The 16,012-nt window shown below is 39.5% G+C and overlaps 2 protein-coding genes across 2 annotated transcripts; both read right to left on the bottom strand.

Annotated features, from left to right (window-relative positions):
* Positions 1-2,039: 2,039 nt before the first annotated feature.
* ccl44 (chemokine (C-C motif) ligand 44) lies at positions 2,040-5,770 on the bottom strand. Its single transcript, XM_080506050.1, has 5 exons — positions 5,603-5,770; positions 4,373-4,502; positions 3,506-3,653; positions 3,290-3,369; positions 2,040-3,156 (listed from the first exon to the last, which is right to left on the bottom strand). The coding sequence occupies exons 1-4, from the start codon at positions 5,664-5,666 to the stop codon at positions 3,331-3,333; spliced, it is 381 nt and encodes a 126-aa protein (XP_080362176.1). The 5' UTR covers positions 5,667-5,770; the 3' UTR covers positions 2,040-3,156; positions 3,290-3,330.
* Positions 5,771-10,901: 5,131 nt separating this feature from the next.
* pole4 (polymerase (DNA-directed), epsilon 4, accessory subunit) lies at positions 10,902-15,409 on the bottom strand. The gene is made up of 4 exons (XM_080506629.1): positions 15,045-15,409; positions 13,370-13,454; positions 13,218-13,259; positions 10,902-13,048 (listed from the first exon to the last, which is right to left on the bottom strand). The coding sequence occupies exons 1-4, from the start codon at positions 15,294-15,296 to the stop codon at positions 13,035-13,037; spliced, it is 393 nt and encodes a 130-aa protein (XP_080362755.1). The 5' UTR covers positions 15,297-15,409; the 3' UTR covers positions 10,902-13,034.
* Positions 15,410-16,012: the final 603 nt, after the last annotated feature.

Below are 16,012 nucleotides of genomic sequence, written 5' to 3'. Positions count from 1 at the left end.
GTCTATCAATCATTAATTAATGATCAGAAAACCAGCAAATATTTATGTTTTGCAAATTTCACTTTTGCATGAGTGAAGATTTCTAGCTGTTATTTCCTTTGTAGACACAGTGTTTTGTTTTTTGTTATTTTTTGTGTCATTTTTATTCTGACTACCTCTGATACAATTTTGATATGAACTGTTTAACTGTGCCACACATACAAAATAAAACACATTCAGTTGTATGTAAATACATATGAGTCAGAATTGCTTTGTTTTCTAGATATAACTCTGTGTTATTATAAGTATGCCAACACCATTAAACTGTAAACCTTTGAATGTACGTATTTGACTGTCGATGGAAGTTGATGAAAAGGAAACTTAGTTGTTATTGATTACATTTTGAGATATTTTTAGTAAATTGTTTGATTATCTTTTTCACTCAGTGTTTTCTTACTAATGTTTGTGTGCTTGTGTTTGCTAGTGCTGTTGATTTCTGAACATTGGAACTGAATTCTTTGCTTTACCTTGGCTTTTTTTCTTTTGTTTTTTTAAAATCTTAAAGTATTTTGTGTTGGTCAAAACCATTTTATTGCATATCTACAAATATACACCTGCATTTTCAGCAACATATGTGATCATGCCTAGAAAACATCACTTATAATTTTGGTTTTGTTATATCATGAATCAGTTATGCATTGCAGTCTACTCCCAGATATTATTATTATGATTATTATTGTTATGATTATTATTATGATTATGATTATTATGATTATGATTATTATTATGATGATTATTATTAGTTGTTGTTGTTATTAGGAATATTAGTAGTAGTGCTGTTGTTGTTGTTTCTCTCTTTTTTTTACTGAGTACTGCGAAGGATTATAAGAAAGTTGGTGACTCCTGTGACAAGTTGAATGTACAAAAAGGTTTTTGATGTCAAATGTTCAGAATAAAAAGTGTTGTGCATAATTATAGAACTATATACTGATATATCATGTTGCATTTTTCACTTGTGCTTCTTTTATGCCCATTAGACTTTAGTTTCGATAGCAGCTGTTGAAAGTGTTGTTTCTCTGGGAGTAACTCACCATTTCGATGGACAGTGTTTGAAAAATGTGACAAATAAATGTCTCAGGAACTGAATTGTGATTGTCATCATTGTGATTGTGGCAGCCCCTTGTGGAGGACATGCTTCAGTCTAGAAGCCATAGTCTGAGCGTACTCTGGTTTAAATTGCCAGTAATGGCTAATATTGCTTCAAACTCATTTCCAAAAGCACCCCAACCACACTCTTACATTAAAAATAACCACACAATTAACTTGTTTATCATTTACAAAATGATAAGATACACTTACCTCGTTACTATCCTTGTTTCCCTTATCACAAGGATAGCACTTAAATGGTGATACTAATAACTTTTATGAATTTTAGAGTTAACTTTCTGCTTTTAATGATAGTATCAGATTTCAAGTCATTATGACATTAATGAACTGGTGAACACTGATCCCAGCTTGACTCAACCTCTCATGTACTCAGTCAACCGGAAAAGATAGTGACAATTACAGTGTTCTGCACTAGATATCTGTTGAATAACTATAACCTGTCAAATCACTTCTTAGTGAAACTTATATGAGCTCAGCATTGTGATTAGTTCTCTATACCATAAGTTCAGCTGGAGAGATACATCTTACATCATCAGCTTAGAATGACTACGGAGTAATATAAAACTGCTGTAAAAGTACTGGAATAATTTGGGAAGGGGGTAAAAGAAATGAGGTGTTTATCCCTATATATTTTAACACGATACTACAGCATGTTAAAAACATCAACAGTCTTTTTTTTTCAAAAGAAGGTTCTAGTGTAGGACAAACATATTTACGCTTATGCTTATGCTTATGTCATCCAACATTTGCCGAGATTATAACATATTTCAATGGTTGATGAATAAATGCTGAGTTATGCAGATTACTGTAAGCTGGACTCCACATAAAGCTTCGTGAGAATAAATGAGACGAACACACACAAGAAAAAGACACCAAAGAAGCTCCAGTTACTTTTGATTAATTTATAAAATTGCTCACTTGAGATACATACAGTGCATTCTCCTACAATACAATGTGTGTGTGTGTATGTGTGTGTGTGTGTGTGTGTGGGCGTGCGTGCCTGCGTGCATGCGTGCGTGCGTGCGTGCGTGTGTGCGTGTGCGTGTGTGCGTGTGCGTGTGCGTGTGTGTGTGTGCGTGTGTGTGTGTGTGTGTGTGTGTGTGTGTGTGTGTGTGTGTTGCACACACGGTTGAGCCCTCTAAGTTTTAACAGCCTGGCCATATAATGAATTCAATCATGAAGACTTTGGCATAGATTGATGTCAGACTATTAATGAAACCATAAATGTAAACTATATATTGAGAATTGAATCAGTCAGTGCCTGAGTGACTACTTTTACAAGACTGACTCAGGTATTGCACAGTTTAAAAACTGTTAATTTACAAACTGGACAAAATATCAAGACAATTTGCTCTGTATGTAGTAAATAAGACTGGATGTGTAACAATAGTTTTTTGTTTTTTCCCCCCCAGATCTCACTTTGATATGAGAAACAGTCATCTACAACCTGAATATGGATTTTAAATGTTACAGCGAAAAAAACCAAGCCTGGAAATCACGGTGCAAAAAGATATCTAGAGACACATTTCCCACTATTCTGTGACAAACCTCAACTAGTTAACTGTGTGAAGTGTCATTACACATTTAAGGTATACAAGTCACACAAAAAAAGCATAGGATATCCAGTTGATATACAATATTAACATCACTGCTCGTTTCATTAGGACTGGTTCACTGATTTCACTTCAGCCACGAGTAGTTATGCTGTCAAAGAGGGACACTCTTCCAGGCAGACTCCGGCAAATAACAGTACAAGCCATTGAAAAAAAAAAAAATATATGAATGCAACTTATCTTACAAGTTACACTCCTCCGTTGAAACAGTTCCAGCCACATGTTGGACATATCTCAAGCGCTGCTCATGTTTAAATATCTAAAGCCATTTAAATATGTATTGCTACCCAGGTGTGGTCCCAGGGAGATGAATAGTGTAGATAAAGACACAAAATGACTGGAGAGTCAGCGAGCTTGGCTGCTGAACGTTTACTTGGCTGCTGAGAGTTTACTTGGCCTGTAAAGAAAACAGAGAGAGAATAAAAGGAATGCACAAATAGTAGATAAGACCTCCACAGAGGTTACGTATTGATTATTAGTTAAAATTGCTTAAACGTGTGTATGCAGCCTCAAATTCAAGAGCGCCTTACTTATGACTACAAGTTTTCATCCTTTTTCTGGTGGGACTTGATCATTCCACATTGAGAACTGCCCAGTTGTCTTTCTTGTCCTGACAATCACAAGACAAAAAAACAAACAAACATTAATCATAACACCTGTGATCTAGTTAATAATGCTCGCCCTTATCATAAAACATGTATTGCTCAGTGTAATGTAAACAAGCTGTAACTTAGCCTGAGTCTAACCTCTGACATGACGGGCAAGTTGTCATGAGGGAGGAGCCACATGGTTCGGTGAGCCTTGGTTCTCTGTCTCTGGAGAAGCTTCCGCAACAGCCTCTTCACCTTTCGGTCTTTGGGGTCCGCGCATTTCACCGCCTTCTTTGTGTAAAGACTAGAAAAAGAGCAGAAAACTGTTATTTCAATGCAACACAGGAGGGCAGTGCAAATCTCCTGAAAAGTGTTCCACTCCGGCCTTCTTTCACATGTGGAACTCTTCAAATGAAGCCAAATTATGAAGCGACTGGATACAAAGAAGCACAGAAAACAATATCAATCAGAACGATGTCTGTTGTCACATGTTGCAAAGCTGCAGAGACAATAAACAGTTAGAAGGTCTTAAAAATAAAAGAAACTCAAACATTTAATTGAAAATCAGCTATACCTAAAAATAGAGATGACTAAGATGCACATTTGCACCAGTGGGAAACACTTTACAAAAAAAAAAAAAAAAAAAGTGCTTGTTTTTGCAAATCTAACCATGTGAGAAAGCAAGCCTTTCATTCCCCAGCTACATCGGGTTTCTTTGACCTGCTGGAAGCAATAGGTATCAGAGTGCCGTTTACTTAACTAAACCCTGCTGTTCTGACTGAGTGGCTGCGGCAGGACTCAGCTGGCTTGGAAGGTATTTTCAGATGGCTTGTTATTCCCACATATTTCCTTTCTTACTTCCTTGGCAATTACAGCTCCAAGCCCTGCCATAACAACATGACCTGGAAAGATGACAATGCCTCTCAGCCCGTCTCTGCCCTCCTCTAAAGAGAGGCATATTTTCCATGCCTGCAGATTGCTGTGTACTCTTTAGCTCCAGGAGCGGATTGTTGAAATACTTGCATGATGGCTTGTATACTGCAGTCGGGCCCCTCTGTCTGCACCTCGAACCGCAACACGTCTTTGGTACGCACCTTGCCCTGGGAGTACAACATGCAGCACTGGACGTCCCTTTGCATCTGCACACCTTTGGCTGGACAGGAAAACAGACAAACAAGGGGAACGTCGTTTGCCTCTCGAAGAAAACTGACTGAAGACGATACTGAAGTTTTCTTGTGCACAATTGAGTTGATCGTTCTGTCTTAAATTCACTTATATGATACCTCTGGAAATAGTTTAGTTTTAGTTCGAAAAGTCAGGTCAAAGTTAAACAAAACCAAAAAAAAGAGAAGATTTTGCATCATGTTATCCACAAAAAGTTTCAAGACGCAGGCATCGATATCCATTGTTGAAAATAAATTAAACTGCAGAAATGATGTCAACTTTTGTGTTATAATCATCTTTTAACATTGCAAAGGATATTTCAATAATTTTTTGCCATGCCTGGAGCCAAAGGCTTTGGCAGCTTTTGTGGACGGAGAAAATGATCATTCCTGCAGATTGTTCACATACCATTCAGCTACATACACACACACACATACACACCCACAGACACACACTCACATGTGGATCCACACACACGCACGCACGCACACACGAAAATGTCAGAGGAAATACAATGGCATCCCATTGTGCTGAAAAACATACTTCGATGCCAGCAGAATGAGAGAAAGTAAGAGGACGAGAGGAGGAGAGGAGGAGTGTCTGTTTGTTTATCAGGGCTTTCCACGATGCTGCTTCCTCCGGAGCAAATCTGTGCATGAACTGAAGTGTGAGGGGAAGCAGCAGGAGCTATAGGAGCCATTAAAATAGGACAGTGCTGCATTGTTGTGCCACAGATGATTTTTGAGTCCGTCCTCAGGCACGTCAATGGACTTCCAGCACTGTCACCACATCTCAGAAAGCAGGCGAGACCACACCGCCACACGGGCTTGAGCCCGGACACACAGTTGCTTTCTGTGTGATTTCAGATGCTCGTTCCTCCTGTGCTCTGCCCCTCTGTTTACATCCACGCTTCCCTCCCCGCTGCTGCCGCCGCTATCCCTCTGTCCCTCTTCATTCCTTTTTTTTTCCTCCTGTCTTCACCATCGCTCTCTGTGTGATACACTGTCCACCTGCAGGGCGCATGTAAGCCATGCGACAACAACACCCACATCGGCACGCGTGCACGAGCAAAGTATGGCCGTGTCCTACCTTCCACAGATGCCCAGAAGATAACAGTCAGAGAAAAAACAGTCAACATCTGCAGCATGAACATGATGACGATGGCAGAGAGGAGGACAAGAGAGAAGGATAATCTACTCTGTCACCTCTCCCTCTATGGCTGCCTCTCTTATGTTACTCCCTCCCTCTCTTTATACCTCCCTGCCCATCTCTTACTCCCTCACTTCCACCACCTCTCTTTATTCTGTCTTGCCGTCCTTCCCTCCCACCCTCTGTTGATCCATTTTCAGTCATTCTCACGCTCATCTAAACTCCCTCCCTCATTCTCTGTTTCTTCCACATTCATCTCACCTCTCACTCATTTCTCCCTTCTTTTCTCCGCGCTCAGGATGCCAAGCCTCATTTGTCTCATTTGAGGCTTTAAATTCCTTCTCCATACTATTTCTTTCCTTTTCTTTTTTAGCACATTTTCCCTTCAAGACTAAAACAGATCAAAGGGGTGAAATTTAGATGTAATGACTGAGCCCTGTTCTTGTTCATTCCCAAGATCAGTCTTGTTAGTTAACTTGTGAATAGTACAAATTCATGTAGCATTCCGAGATACCAAAAATAATATTAAATTAACCGTAGTTTACGGTTCCCTCATGTACTGTAACTGTGGAAACTCTTGTAAACAGCAAGTCTGTCTGATTTGTGTATGTGGACAACCAGTTGTTGTTCTTTTTGTTTGTTTGTTTTGTGAGATTCCCAACAAATTGTTGAACTCATCTCGAAGCAATGACAAAGTGCTCCTTCACCTCTAAATGCTAAGAGGCAACAATACATCAGAATTTCAACAGAAAAATAAACATGTGATTTTAAATCCACACCAAAAAAGATCAACTAATGCAAAATCTCAGAAAGACCTCCATTTCTTGTCCCAAATTTTACCACCTTGGTGTTTTTGTTTTGATTTTTCATATTTCAATCAATACTTTTTTCAAATACATACATGTTTTGTGATATGTTGTCAATTCTTTTTCTTTAATGTTCCAATATTTGCTATATGGTGGGAATAAAGCATGGCAGTTTTTAAACACTATGAGGTTTCTTTCTGAATCGCTAGATTTGTCTTATAAGGCATTTTCGAATGGTGTTCCATAGGTTTGTTTTTTTTACACACACCTTAGACTACTATCAACACAGTGCGACTGATTTAAAATACACTCTGCAGCTTTTTTAGTGTACATGTACATGTACACCCCCTATACATTAAACAACGAGAGGATTCCTCAAAGGCCTGATCATATTTGATAAATACACAAATGCTACAAACAACACTGCAGTATTAAACAACCATAAAGAGTGATTCAGTGAGTCATTGCCATTCTTGTCCTAGATGATTAGGATATGTCTTTTTTTGTTTGTAACTTCGTATGTCAGGGGAAGTTTTTATGAGGATTTCATGTTATTGCAGAGAATCCACCAGTCAAAGTCTTTGCAGGCCTTTTACTCCATTCAAGTCTTTGAATGTGTGACTTTTTTTCGTTAAATGTTTCATCTTTCACATTCTTAACACCTATTCACACAAGTCTGTTGTAGCTCGTGCTCATGCTGTGAATCTTGCAAGACTGACACAAAAAATATTCTCCATCTCCAAAACCATTTCATCCCACATTCCCAGCTGATGATGGGCAAAGACAGAGTGCTAATCACTGTATCAGCAGCGCATAGGACACCGCCACGTTTTTACGCATGCAACTGGTGACTAACTCATTATCAGATGGTTAGTAATGATAGCGACACATAAACTATTTTATTTGTGTGATGAGTCACTGCCTAATGGCAGATACTGAGAAAATACTTACAAATAGTGGAGAGACTGCAGCGCTTCTGTGACCCTGCTAACACAGTACTATTTGAAATAAATTTGTTATCAAGCTGTTGCAGATCTCCACGACCAAGGGACTGAGAGATATCTATCCACCATCTGTTAAACTTATCCTGTTCAGGGTCGCTGGGTGCTGAAGCTGAGTCACACTGGACAGGTCGCAAGTTCATCACAGGGTAAATAGAAAGAGAGAGAGAGAGAGAGAGAGAGAGAGAGAGAGAGAGAGAGAGAGAGAGAGAGAGAGAGAGAGAGAGAGAGAGAGAGACGACCACATGCACTCACATTTATTAATTAGTGAATTAAGGTTCCATAATTAACCTCACATGTATGTTTTTTGGACTGTGAGAGGAAACCAGAGTAAGAGGAGGAAACTGACACATGCGCAGAGAGAACATGCAAACTCCACACAGAAAGGCCCAGATTATAATCTGTGACCTCCTTGTTCTGAAGAGATCGCTGACCATTGCGACGCGATGTGGTCCCTGATTGTGAAACACGAGGACATAAAACCTGTTTGTTCCGAACAGAAGTAACATTGTCTTCTTTGCTGCTATTATCTAAAAGCTTAACTGATAAGTTAATGATGAAGCATGCCTTGTGAATACATTTACTGGTGATGAATGGAAAAATTTGTATCTTTCTTTAAATTAGTATTTCTGTTGCATTGACACTAAAGTCAGGCCTTCATAGAAATAAAAAAAAAAATGTTTTCCAGTCAAATACTGTGTTATTTATAATGATTTGACCGCTTATCCGCAGATAGACCCAAGATAGATTGCTAAACAGGTCGGACATGGGAATGTATGATACATCACGGCCAGATGTCTTGTTCTGTTTCTTATTACTGGACTTAAATAACTGTGTCAGTAAAACTGCCAGGGTGGATCCACTGAAAAATCTTGCTGATATAATGAAAGGAAAACACAATTTCCTCCACATCATTACATAAATTAAGCTTTAAAGAACTCCTCGCACTTCGTTAGTTTAAATGATTTGGACAAATCGTGCTCTGAACAAAGAACAAAAACAGAGCAATGGTCGGTATGCTGGCAGGACACAACTGGAAGCATGAGTTGTTTCTCAGCCAGACAAATATTGCTTTGGACACTGATGTTGGAGGTGTAATAGACAGACTTTGAAGGGTTGGATAAATATGGACCTGCCTTAGTTATGTGGTACTACAGATCTAACACTGAGGAAATTATCCATTGGCTCCTGAAACGCTTGGTGGAAAAAGTTCCGAAGTGTTCAAACAGTGAAAATGTCTTCATTGGTATGTACACTGAGTCTTCTATCATTCTTTTGGTGAAATCCAACAACTGGGATCACACGGGCTTGTGGGATCTGAACTTTAAGTATTTACAGATGTTTAAGCCATTCTTATATGATTTTACAATTACGGTTTCGCCTGTTCGTTACAAGCTACAAGAATTTAGATGGAGGTCATGATAGTTAAAGTGGGGTGATGGGCTCCGGAATGTATTATGTTAATGATCAAGGCCCACGAAAATATGGTGTGTGTGTGTGTGTGTGTGTGTGTGTGTGTGTGTGTGTGTGTGTGTGTGTGTGTGTGTGTGTGTGTGTGTGTGTGTGTGTGTGTGTGTGTGTGTGTGTGTGTGTGTGTGTGTGTGTGTGTGTGTGTGTGTGTGTGTGTGTGTGCTCGCTGTTCAAGAATTTGACCCAAGAAGTCAGGTTGGAATCTCAGCTGCAAAAACATACCTTCCGCATGACTCTGGGTCTGCTGGTGAGCCAGGTAATTTTTGTGCATATCTTTGCAGTGATTAAAATATCTCCTGTCAAGGTGTGCGTTCAAAATTCAAAAGAAAAGACTGGCGAGGGTGACCAAATAATGTCTATCTTGCTGAGGCATCTGAGGATTAAAATGCAGGAGAAATGTGCCTGACAGTCTTTTAAAGCAATCAAGAGGATCATGACAACACCATTAACAACCTCATCTTTGTGGGCCTCCCCGTATTTTGTGGGGAATCGCCTCTCCTTCCATTTATAACATGAGTGATTCCTGATATTCTGGGGCTTGCCTTTCCCAGTACAACCTTCCGAATGTACACACACTACTGTGTGAATGTACGAAAAGTACTTGCCTTATATCATCCATAGTCTTGTGCAGCCTAGAAAGTATTGCCATCTCAGACCACGCTCATGTGGTGGTTAACATCTGCCCCTTTAATAAAACTTTCGGCTCGCAGAGAATGCTCGCAAACAAAAATATGACACTAACTAATCTTTACTGAGAAGAGTTTGCCCAGAGCTAAATAGAAACAGCTTGAAGAAGGCGACAAAGCAAGAGGAATGCTGGCAAGATACATTAAACAGAGAGAGCATATGATGGCCACACCAATAGCAAGGTGAGCCTGGTGACCAGTCCTGGAGATGAATGCGGAGTTTAGATATTTTTTACCCTGGTTTGTATAGTTATGAACTACAGCCAAACACTGGTGTTATTAGATCTTTCCAAGCCTGTCTGTCCCAAGCAATCCTCTCCCTTTTGAAAACACTCCCTTCAGCTCAAGTTGAACGGGTGCAGACATCCGTCATGTTGGGTAAGAAACTTCCCTCAATGGAGGAGGACGACTCTCCCACCAGTTCTCACAGCTCGGGCATTGCGGCAGCAAATGGAGTTGTTTAAAACTAACCAATGAGATTAGAAATACTTTGCAAAGTGGGGGAACTACCTCTCCTCTTTGTAGGCCTGATAATAAACTGCACACAACTACTGGAGTAACCTTTATTCTCAAACTGTCTGTTAGTCTTTATTCTTTCTCCTTACTTTTGTCATTTATTTACTTATATATCTTTCTTTCTGTATATTCTCTTTAAGGTTTGAACTTACATAACTGTACATAAGTATGTGCATGTCAGTACTGCATGCACACAAGTGTTATTTCAGTCTAGATTGTTTGCATGCATGTACGCTTTATTTTGGTGTTGGAAAAAAGAAAAGAGAAACTTCTAATCACACAAAAAAAAGAAATGGCTAAACCATAAAGTAAATCCTTATGTCCACTTTTCACAAGCAGAGCTCACAGATCAAAGCTTTCCACTTGCTCTTTTTTTTTTATCGGAATGAAAGAAAACTTTTGGCCAACACATCCGAGCAGTCACACGGTTCATGTTCTGGACAGGGGAAAGCTCTGCATTTTCTTTTCACATGAGATTTCCTTAATGGAATGTCTTTATTGACTGTAGAAATAAAATGATGTCCAATCCTTCAGCATGTGATTATATTTTATTAGAAAGGAGTACTGCGTGTTCTGCTGTGCCAGTCAGGCATTCCTCAGCAGGGAGTTGACTGGTGCTCCTCTGGAACCAAACATCTGTACTTCTCACAGCTGTTTCATTACCCCCTGAAACACTAAACCCAGATAATAGGCTTAAATACACGCAGGCATTTATTTTGAAAATCCCCACTACAAAAACTCAAGGGGTCTTGCAGGAGCCTCGAGTGCGAAACTGGACACTTTGGAAGCGTTCAACAAATGCTGCCAGGAAGAACAACACACACCTTTGGTCTGCAGAGGTTCAGATACATTCCTAATGCAAACCTGAGGCTCTGTGTGATTTTCTCTGTCGTCATGTTGGGCAAGAAATCTGACCTTCAACATCTTACCACAGCCTCAATTGTACAATGTGGATGTAAAAAAAAAAAAAAAAAGTCTAAAGCAACAAAACTGAGTGTTAAGACAAATCCTAATGACGTGTATACTTTGATTCAAGTACTAATGCGACAAAAAAAATAACATGACGATAAATTACAAGATCAAACTTGAAACTGACGATCATTTCTCCTTTATCCAAGATGAAACCCAGAAGATACACACTGAAATACACTGGTTTGTAAAACAGACGAGCGAGAGAGCAGAATCAACATGGAAATAAATGCTGGTCATTTCTACTCATGGCAACATTAACTACCCAATTGACACGTTTCTGTGTAGACCAGGGGTTGCAAATATGACAAAATAATACCCCCAAAAATAATGGCTTAAGGAATTGTGTGTACACGAGACAGCACATTATTCCAAGGTATAATTTCTTCTTGAGGCCTCATCCAACTGTTGATTGCATACACATTATACCAATTCAATTTAGTGCAAAAGCTTTATACCCCCCTCAGACAGAATAACTACAACAGCATGAAGTAGAAGTGATAACTGTACCTTAGTTAAAGTGAATGGATGTAAGAACAGTTCTTCAGTTAAGCTTTGTTATTGGTTTTTTTAACACAAGAAAAAGAAAATATTTTAAACACATCACAAGGTCAATACCATGGACAGCTCCCACGTCCCTGATTCAGCACCTTGGACAGCAGTTTCACCCACAACATTTTAAATTGTTTGCCAGTCATGCAAAGAAAGTCAGGGCGTGAGTATGACTGTTGGTTTCGGTGCCAAAATATACATCTTGTCTGCAGGAAAATTATTCAGCATTTCTTTTTCTTTTTTTTGTATACAACTGACCTTTAAATGAACGGGTGAAATTAATCCCACTACAGCAACCTAAAGCTATGTTCTATCCGCCATAATGTCCATGGCGCACGTGTGGTTTGGGCCCTTTTTGTGTGAAGTTTGCATGTTTTCACCATGCATCTCTGGGTTTTCTCTAAGTACTTTGATTTGCTTACTTACAGTCCAACACGCTGCATTAGCACTAAATAGATTATCCTAAACTGCCTGTATAATGTTGAAGCCATCTGTCTCTCTCTCCGTCTTTGTTTGCCCTGTAATGTACTGGTGACTTTTGACTTGTAAACTGGAATCAAAATCCACAACTACAAACTAAATAGTGTTAAATTAGAAGGAGAGGTGGAAAACCCAACTTGTGACGTTATATTAAATTATATTGAGCTCTTGCTGGAGGTTGATGTGGGAGCAAGTCGTCAAGAGGAAGCGTCTCATCTGTTGGTGGAGCGTTACAATTTCAAAAAGTCTGTTTAATCTATATCCTTTCTAGTACCTCATAAAATCTGACTGTGTCAATTTGTTTCTCTCACCAGATTGTTCACTCAGGGGGTGTAGGTGAGCTGAGCTATTTACCTGGACACAATTAAAACAGATAATGGGAATACTGCCAGTGCATGGAAGATGCTGACCACAAAGAAAACATCAAAGATCAGGCGAGAAAACAAATAAACAAATGTCCTGTTTAAAACTTGTCAATTTCCTTTTATTATTCTTTAAAAACAAAACAAAACCCTCTTTTCAAAATGAACCCATTTTGTGACCCCGACAACTAATAGTTTAGTTTTGTTTGAAATTCAGGGCTTGAAAACTGAGAAAAATGTCTTTAATTCTGACAGGTTTTTTTTTGTTTTTTTTTAAAGGCACATTTATTTGATTTTACAGTAGCATTTCAAAAATATTTACAAACAATTGTACATCATCTGTGTTTTTGAAGTTGGGTTTGAAAAATGTTAAAAGCCTGTAGTATAAAACGAATTGAAAGATCCCATTTGTGAGTCTGGCTCGAAAAGGTACCGGACGGTTTCCCACTGTGTCGTGTAATCTTGTAATGAAGAATTCTTCTGAATGGACGCAGATATTCAATGTTGCTATTGGTCTCCTGAAGTAGTTTTTAATCCAGTGTGCCTAGAAAAAGAGACAAGTTATTAGTACAAAATGGTCCTGAGCAACATGTGGTGATCCAAGTTTGCCAATTGCTATTATACAAATTTAGGTTATAATAATATAACACTTAATCACTAATGATGTCTAGGACCTTGACTTTTTATTTTTATCGTCTGTGCACATGGCTTACCTTCAAGAAATGCAAACTCATCTACGGCCTCGATTGCATTATCTGTGAGGGTAAAAGAAACATGTCATGTCAGTCAGTGTTATTAGGATCAAACAATAGTGCAGAAAATGCGTTTTAAAGTACAACATAAGAAATATATTCACATCACTTGCCCAAGTCTCTTCTTTGCAGTGTTTTCCTCTTCCCTTGCTGGGCGTACACTAGAGCATCTTTGGCAATCATCTCAACAAATAATTCCTGGGGAAAGGAGAGAAAAACATATCAAATGTAATCTGGAGTGGACCCAGACCCTTTTGGGGGTTGCCACAGATCATGGGAGCCTTTCCAACTCTGACTTTGTCAAAAATATATTGCACATGTTAATGAAAACAATCTCAATACACCTTCCACAATCTGTCACATTTACCCATTCCTTCGAACTCAAGCAGCTCAAAGCAGCACTTAGCCTCCGGCTTGCCCCCTAGTGGTGGGCTAACTGATGGCTTACGAATGTGATTTTACATGCAAAATATCCCACATTGTAATTCACTGGTGATGATCACCGGTTGAATATATATATATATATATATATATATATATATATATATATATATATATATATAAAATGTTTATATTTGCTTCATTTTCAGTCATGTTACAACTTGTTTTCTCAGTCAAAGAAACCATATTCAGGCACCATTTACAACCTGGATTTAAATCACCTTAGAAGACACTGACAGATGTTGGATTAAGAAAGCATCTTCTCGGGCTGCTCGATTAATCGAATTTTAATCGTGATTACGATTTTGGCTCCAGATGATCTCAACAGTCATATAATCGGAGGAAAAACGATTATGTGGTGTTTTCATTGTGAGACACGCATTTAGCTGCAGGACCGCCACTCTCACGCATTTCCGGTGCAGACTGTCAGACAGGAAATGACGACACACTTAACCCGAACGCGCAGGCGCTGGCGAATTAGCAGTAAGTTCCTACTTTTAAATTTCCCGAAAAAGTTATGAATGAATGGTTTCTGCCGTTGTTATACCTACCGTAAAGTAACATACATTGATGATGATAATAACAGTGTGTTCCACCAGTGGTATAGGTTCCGCGTCACTTTAAAGCTAAGTAATGCTAACGGTGGCTACTAGCATTATTTAGCTTTAAGTACTTAGCCTAGCTGCCTCACTGGACGGTCAAAGTATCAACATATAATGTAAAGCAACATAATTCGTTACTGACTGAATCTGTATCAATGACAGCCTGTCAATCATTCCAGATAACAGGGAAAATATTTTGACATCTGCAAGATTAATTTGGTATCAAGTAGTATACACTATGAATCCCCCCCCCCCCCCCCCCAACAGTATGCAGGGAAAAACTGCTGAATTTAACTAATATCTCAAACACAAGGTCAGGTTGGAAGCAGCATGACATACAACTAACTGCTACATCCTTAATAATAACAAGGTATTGATGATCCTCTTAATAGCTTTACCTTTCAACAAATGTTGTGCACCTTGCAAACCAAATGCCAAATAAATGGCATTTGGCAAATAAATGGCAATAAATGGGTGAACTATATATAATATACATACATACATATCACTACATAAAGTGAAAGTGATGGAAGAATACAAGTATGAGTCCTATTCCGTTATACATGTACTTTCAACCTCTAGTTGTAACAAAAGTACGTTTAAATGTGCTCGGACAGCTTAGAACTGAGGCGTACAAGTCAGGACTGACCGAATCTAATGTATATTTTATATTTTGTGCACACATTAAGCGTTGCAGCAGACGCTCTTGTGTGGCTCGCGGCTGAGTGTGTCTGTCCGTCTGTACCGTGGCTTTGGCGATGATGAACACCGACTCCTGGCTGGCGAGGGAAACGTCTGGGTCGGACTTCATCAGAGCCTTGATGCGGGCCAGCGGGAGTTTGGAGATGCGGCTGTGGGTCGCGGTTGCGCCGGCAGCGGGGCCTTTCTGCCGCGGACTGCCGTCCTCCGCCTCAGCCCCGCGGCTCTCCTTCTCACCCACACACCGTTTTGGGTCGTGCTCCGCCGGGGTAATGGGCGCTGCCAACGCTGCCGCCATCCTCTGGTCGTTTTCCACACAGATTATAATGCAAAAGTTCCTAAAATTAAAAGAAAAAACCAGGTGACTATCTTCTGGTCACATATCACAGACAACAACAACACGAGCTGAAGCGCGCGCCACCATGTGCTTCCGGCCTTTTGGTGTCGGCCCCGCCAACTAATACTCCTCGCTGATTGGACAGGCTGTGACTCGGACTCTTCCCATTGGACAAAACGACACGTCCATCAAAACTCACTGCCGCCGACGGCGCTCATACAACGTGTGGTTCTTCTGAAAAGCTATATTGTATTATATTATCTGTATAATGTCTATGATTATAGGACAATAGATTTGTTCAGAAGCTTCTTCTAAAAATATCCGTGTTGAGTAACATATGCTGGCAAAGGTGAAACTATATCCTTGTTCACAATTTGTCCACAAGGTGACAGTAGAAACAGTCAGTAAAAGTTACCCTCCCCTTTGACCTGATAAAGGAGCTGGTGGCCAATAGTTACCTTCTCATCTGCTTTATCTATTCAGCAAATTCCAGTCACTTAGAGTTATACAGCCCTGTGTAAATGTTAAGGATGCAATAGTGCTTTAAGAAAATATGTATCTTTAGTTAGATTTGGTCACAAAGAGTAAAGTGCAAAGTGAATTTGCAGCAGTTGACGTCAATATTTGGAAAGACCTCAGCATTCAAGGCAGCATTTCAGCTGTTGTCAAGACACTCA

Source organism: Blennius ocellaris (assembly GCF_963422515.1).
Source record: "Blennius ocellaris genome assembly, chromosome: 12".
Classification (NCBI taxonomy): Eukaryota; Metazoa; Chordata; class Actinopteri; order Blenniiformes; family Blenniidae; genus Blennius; species Blennius ocellaris.
Note: the sequence above shows the minus strand (reverse complement) of the source record. Positions and strands in the feature narration are given on the sequence as shown.

Coding starts and splice junctions, on each gene's coding strand:
- pole4 (XM_080506629.1), bottom strand. CDS start 15,296: ATGGCGGCAGCGTTGGCAGCGCCCATTACCCCGGCGGAGCACGACCCA. Junction 13,455..15,044: donor TCATCATCGCCAAAGCCACG/GTACAGACGGAC, acceptor TCCTTTCCCCAG/GAATTATTTGTTGAGATGAT. Junction 13,260..13,369: donor ACTGCAAAGAAGAGACTTGG/GCAAGTGATGTG, acceptor TTACCCTCACAG/ATAATGCAATCGAGGCCGTA.
- ccl44 (XM_080506050.1), bottom strand. CDS start 5,666: ATGTTCATGCTGCAGATGTTGACTGTTTTTTCTCTGACTGTTATCTTC. Junction 4,503..5,602: donor CTTCTGGGCATCTGTGGAAG/GTAGGACACGGC, acceptor TTTCCTGTCCAG/CCAAAGGTGTGCAGATGCAA. Junction 3,370..3,505: donor ACTTGCCCGTCATGTCAGAG/GTTAGACTCAGG, acceptor TGTGATTGTCAG/GACAAGAAAGACAACTGGGC.